The sequence below is a fragment of the Apis dorsata genome, unplaced genomic scaffold (assembly GCF_000469605.1).
Source record: "Apis dorsata unplaced genomic scaffold, Apis dorsata 1.3 scaffold_374, whole genome shotgun sequence".
NCBI classification, from domain to species: Eukaryota; Metazoa; Arthropoda; class Insecta; order Hymenoptera; family Apidae; genus Apis; species Apis dorsata.
In genome coordinates this window covers 160585-166538 of record NW_006263637.1, presented here as the reverse complement: position 1 = coordinate 166538, position 5954 = coordinate 160585, and the positions used below count along the sequence as shown (strand labels likewise).

Here is a 5954-nt window from a genome sequence, read left to right as displayed (position 1 = left end):
ACAAATCGTATTCTTCGCGATATATTTTCCGATTCTATGCGTGTTATCCATCTGGAATTTTCCATGTCTTCCGCGATATCTTCACTTGATTGCTATCCATTATTCTTATTTTTCCCCTTTTTATACATCTTATTTCATCACTGCTTTCTCTATCGTTAATTTCTTTACGAATAAAAGTAATTTTGTCATTCGATAACGAAAAATCAAACTCATCTCCAACTAATTTCATTACTGTACTCCACGCTTACAAATCTCAAAAACTTTGAAAATAATATTTCTATTCCCACGACTGTCAAACTCAGACTAACGTCGAAGATGTCGTTCGACTCACGATCTAATTTGAGATAAAAAAGAGATCCTGAAAAAGATTTCTTTCGATACTGTTAATCGCAAATACCGATCAGAGATATTATTTAAGGAGATAGATGGAGTAAAAACTTTAGAACAAATACACGTACCTTAAGATTCTTCGTGGTCACTGCACAAAATTCTCGATATCAATAATTAATCTCTTCGAGCTCGACATTTCTCTTTTTTTTTTTTCTCGAAAGTCCAAGTCCTGTACACGTCTCGTAGAACGAAGGGAAGATGGACGAAGTTTTTTTCATTTTCCGCTTTTTCTTTCGACGAGTCGAAACGAATGTTCGAATTACAGGTGTCGTTTCGAGTTGTTCTCGAAAGAAAACTTGCAGATTACGGTTATTAAAAGTTTTGAACGGGGGAAAGGTTTTCGGATTGCGGGAATGCGTAATGAGCGGAACGAAAGGGGTGCGCGGAGGATTGGTTCGTCGTCAATCACTTGGCGTCGAAGCGTGGCGAATAATCGAGATATTCGTGATAATATAATTATAAAGTTTCAAAAGCGATTTGAAAATCGAAAACTTTATAACTTGGCGAAATTTTCGTGAAATTTTTGTCAGAGAATATGGTTAGCTGTTTTTGATCGATATATATATCGATATATTTAGAAGAAATTGTTGAAAGTGAGGAAGGGAGAATGGACTTCGCGATGGGATGGAACCGTTTCAATCTGACGTTGCTAGGCGTGTATCCAGAACCGAGGAAAATGTCGAGAAACTCGCGATTGATGTCGAATCTGATATTCTGGTTCACGACTCTCGTAACGTTTACCTTCATCTGCGCCCCCCAAACGGCGAATTTGATACTGAAATCGACGTCTTTGGACGAGGTAATCGAAAATCTGTCGATCAATATACCCATCGTCTTTGCACTGATCAAGCAGATCGTTTTGAGATACTATAAAAAAGGTGAGTGTTAATTTTTTATGATCCGACAATCAATATTCGTTCATTTCTCAAATTTAATTTTTATACAATTTTCCCGCTATTTGAAGTTAAGACTCAATCACTATGATCGAATTAACGAATAAATTTCTTTAATATATAATTTAGAATGAAAATATACAGCTATGCTATTTAATGATTCGATAATTTGGTTAAATTTTTTAATTTTCTATTTTCTAACTTTTTAATTAATTCTTCAAAATTATAAATATTATAAAAATTATTTATAAATTAAGTTTAACCCGCTGTTGCGCAATTGAATAATTTTAACAATGTTTAACCAGAAATATCTTGGATATATCCAAGCAAACTTTTGTTTTTCTCTAATTAGAATAAAAATGTACACTATTTAATGATTTAATAATTCAACATTCGATAATTTAATTAAATTTTTTAATTTTCTATTTTCTAACTTTTTAATTAATTCTTCAAAATTACAAATATTATAAAAATTATTTATAAAATAAGTTTAATCTGCTATTGAGAGCATAATTGAACAATTTGAACAGTTTTACAACGTTCAATTAAAAATATCTTAGATATATCCAAGCAAACTTTTGTTTTTCTCTAATAAAGAATAAAAATATACAATATTTAATGATTCAACATTCGATAATTTAATTAAATTTTTTAATTTTCTATTTTCTAACTTTTTAATTAATTCTTCAAAATTACAAATATTATAAAAATTATTTATAAAATAAATTTAACCTGCTATTGAACGCATAACTGAATTTGAACAGTTTTATAACATTCAATTAAAAATATCTTGAATTTCTTTCTCTCTAATTACAATAAAAATATATCGCCATACTATTTATTTAATAATTCAAAATTCGATAATTCGATTTAAATTTTTTAATTTTCTATTTTCTAATTAACTCTTTTTAATTAATTCTTCAAAATTACAAATATTGTAAAAATTATTTCTAAGTTAATTTTAACCCTCAATCGAACAATTTTAACAAAGTTTAACCAAAAACATCTTGGATATAAAACTTTTGTTTAGCTCTTACCCAACTGCTCGGCGAAATGTTGGCCGATTGGAGTGAGCCGATCGGCGACCAAGATCGGGAAACGATGCTGAGGAACGCGAGAATCGGTCGAGCTATATCGATCGTCTGCTCCACCCTCACGTATTTCATGCTCTTCGCCTTCGTCTCCCTTCAGATTTGGAGTAACGCGGAGAACGCGTCGGAAGCGGATCTTGGGGGGTTGCTCCACCCTGCCACCTTCCCTTACGAGACGAGCAGAAGCCCCAATTTCGAGATCACCTGGCTGGGACAGTTGATGGGCACCGTTCTAACCGCGATATGCTATTCCTGCTTCGACACGTTCCTTGCGGTTCTCGTGTTACACTTGTGCGGCCAATTAACCGTTCTTGGAACAGCTCTCGAGGACCTGGTCAACGCCACGAGGAGGAACGATTATAAAACGTTCGAGGAACGTCTCAGATCCATCGTGAACAGGCACAACCATCTGTCGAGGTTTACTAATATTATTTATTATCTCGTAGACGCGTAATTTGATTAGTTTCAAAATTAAATTGAAAAATTTATTATTATTGAAATTAAGAATTACCAAGTGGAAGCTCGATAATTGCGCGAAACGATAATAGATGAGACGAAGGATCGTGCAAAAATCGAGATATTCCATAACTTTTTAAGCGAAAATTTCTGAATATATAATAATAATAAGATTCGAGATTAATTCGAAAGATTGCTTTTGAGGATGACCGATCTTAGGAATCGAAGTTGAACAGAATCATTCGTTTCGAAGGTTTGCCGTGATAGTGGAGGATTGTTTCAACATCACGTTGCTCGTTCAAACCTTAATCTGCACGGCGATGTTCTGCTTGACCGGATATCGCATGATAACCGTACGCAACTAACTCGATATTATAAGTTTTCGATTTCGATTCGAATTTTTCTTTACATTAATTACGCTTCCCCTCCGTAGTCGGTAGATCGAGAGGAGGCGGATGTGCCGATAGTTGGAATGATATTTTTTATCATACACGTGATCTACACCATGCTTCATCTTTTCATCTATTGCTACGTGGGAGAAACTCTTCTAGGACAAGTTGAGTCGTTTCGAGTCGATGATAAAATGAGTAATTGTCCAATTAGTGTTTTCTTCTTCCAAAAAATGGATACTGGTTTTTTCAGAGCACGGGTATTGGCCGATCGACGTACGATTGTAATTGGTACGATTTACCATCGAGGCACGCCGTTTTATTAGTGATCGTGATACGCCGTGCAAACGTGTCGTTTCAAATAACAGCTGGAAAATTCAGCCCGTTCTCCCTTGAACTTTTCAACGCTGTGAGTCAGAAACAGATTCCTTGGATCTTTGAAAATTTTCAAATCACGTTCAATCACGTTCAATTCCGTCAGGTATTGAAAACATCAGCTGGATATCTTTCCGTGTTATTGGCCATGAAAGATAGGCCGGTCGAAGAGAAATAACACGATGATCGAAACGATTTTATCACTATAATTAAAAAACACAGCACTCTGATTATACGAATAAACGTTTTGATATGTATTGAAATAATATGATTCGTATATCCTGATTAAAAAAAAAAGAAAAAAAAAAAAAGAAACGTTACTCACATTTTGTAAGAAATAACAATGTCTTTAAAGGATTCCTTCTTCGTTTGATCGATTCATCGTCTTCGATCTGTCGTTTTAGATCTTTACTGCAAAAAAGAAAAAAAAAGAGAAAAAAGTGTAACATTTTAATAAAAAAAATATTAATAAAACATTTTAATAAAAATTATAATACAGAGTACGGTATGTATACGTTTTATCGGTGTGAACACAAGTGAAAGGTTACTTACTTTTCTTATTTCGAATCACTTAAAGCTTAAAAAAAAAAAAAATTGATATTATTATATTCATCTTTTACATCGTCTTCTTTTCTTTCTTTCTATTTTTTTAAAAAAAAAATTAATATCACTAAGTTGAAAAGTAATTTTATCGAAATATTTTACGTTCGATCATTTCTATCGAAAGTTCGTTCGAAAGATAAGAGAAAAACGATATGGACTAAGAAAGTTGAAAAAAAATACGAGCAATGCTCTTATTTCTTCTTTTTTTTTTTATTATTCCTTCGTACAAGGTTATGAATAATTACGAATATTTGCAACGATCAAACGTGTTATAACGATAAATTCGATTTAAGCGTGCAGTTGGAAACTAGATATTCATGAATAATTGATGTCCCGATGTATTTTCTGAACGCGAGAAGGGGATATGCGCTAAGAAACACGACGACAGAGTACCTTTTGAATATGAGAGCAGAATATGATTCACTTACGGGAAAAAACTTCAATGAATATTCAAAAAGGTAACTTTTCATATTAATTGAATAGCTAAATATTGAGAAAAAAAAGAAAAAGAAAAATTGTAATTTTCTGTCATACGAAAAAATTTTTTTTCATTTTACCACGTATTTTATAATCTATTCAAAAGTTGAATTCAAAATTTTATTTGTCAAATATTCCTCTTTACAATTAGATTTAAAGTATTTGTATGGATGGAACTATTACACGATGAAGCTCATCGGTATTTGGCCAGAAGAGAGGAAATGGAACCAAGCGTCGAATTACCTCGTTCTGATACCGTTCCTAATGATATTTTGTTTCATTTGCGCTCCACAAACCATCAATCTCTCGTTAATTTCGAACGATTTTAATCTCGTGATCGAGAATCTGTCAATGGGTAATATTACCATCACGCTTTCCCTTCTAAAAACTATCGCTTTTTGGATCAATGGTAAACGTAAATATTATATTCACATTATATTTCACGAGTTAATATTCTTGCAAAATTATTATATATATATATATAACTTACAAGACATATTCTATCCACCACTTTTTATTTTATATTCCTTTTCAAGCATTGAAGTCTCTTTTAAATTGTATGACCAACGATTGGATCAAAGTTACAAGCAAAACTGAACAAGAAACAATGGCGAGAATCGCGAACATCACTAGAAACACTATAATAAGAAGTACAATGATGTGTCACACCGTAGTCGCCTTTTACGTATTTTTACGATACATTTCCATGAAATACAACGAAAACAAATTGCTCTTCCGTGCATATTTCCCTTACGACATCACAGTAAGCCCGAATTACGAGTTGACGATGCTCGGTCAATTCGTGGCCGCCCTTTACGCGGCCACTTCGTATACAGCCGTTGATACTTTCGTGGCCATGTTGATTTTGCACGTGTGCGGACAACTGTCGGGTATAAAAAATGAGCTCAGCCGATTACCGACCTATGATAAAAAAGATTTGGAGACGAGATTGAAAGAAATTGTTCAGAGGCACGAGTATGTTAACAGGTTAGTTATTGAAAAAAGTTTTGAGAAAATATTTTTTCTTTTTTTTTTCAAATTGTTTAGTAAATTATATTTAGGAGAGAAAAATAAGGTTATTACTGAATCGAGCTATATATAAAGAGAATAAATGTTATTTTCGTCAAGGTTCGCGGAAACGATAGAAAATTGTTTCAACGTGATGCTTCTGATTCAGATACTGGGTTGTACCGTGCAATTGTGCTTTCAATGTTTCCAGGCTATTATGGTACGAAGAGAAATATATAATTTGTTACGTTGATACGAGAAGAAAAAAAAGA

The 5954-nt window shown here is 33.0% G+C and overlaps 2 protein-coding genes and 1 long non-coding RNA gene across 3 annotated transcripts in view; 2 read left to right on the top strand and 1 right to left on the bottom strand.

Moving 5' to 3' along the window:
- The first annotated feature begins 923 nt into the window (after window positions 1-923).
- Window positions 924-3874, top strand: LOC102673209 (odorant receptor 4-like). Its single transcript, XM_006618758.2, has 6 exons — window positions 924-1268; window positions 2314-2791; window positions 3084-3183; window positions 3264-3386; window positions 3473-3628; window positions 3701-3874. The coding sequence occupies exons 1-6, from the start codon at window positions 998-1000 to the stop codon at window positions 3770-3772; spliced, it is 1200 nt and encodes a 399-aa protein (XP_006618821.1). The 5' UTR covers window positions 924-997; the 3' UTR covers window positions 3773-3874.
- Window positions 3875-3930: 56 nt separating this feature from the next.
- Window positions 3931-5043, bottom strand: LOC116186002. Its single transcript, XR_004150921.1, has 2 exons — window positions 4918-5043; window positions 3931-4005 (listed from the first exon to the last, which is right to left on the bottom strand). It is a non-coding gene; the product is annotated as an uncharacterized LOC116186002 (long non-coding RNA).
- Window positions 4447-5954, top strand: part of LOC102675875 (odorant receptor 67c-like) — a 2472-nt gene continuing 964 nt past the window's right edge. Inside the window, exons 1-4 of the mRNA XM_006618777.2 lie at window positions 4447-4655; window positions 4826-5089; window positions 5211-5661; window positions 5803-5902. Of these exons, the coding sequence (XP_006618840.1) occupies window positions 4613-4655; window positions 4826-5089; window positions 5211-5661; window positions 5803-5902 (858 nt within the window). The 5' untranslated portion in view covers window positions 4447-4612. The remainder of the gene's footprint in view (window positions 4656-4825; window positions 5090-5210; window positions 5662-5802; window positions 5903-5954) is intronic.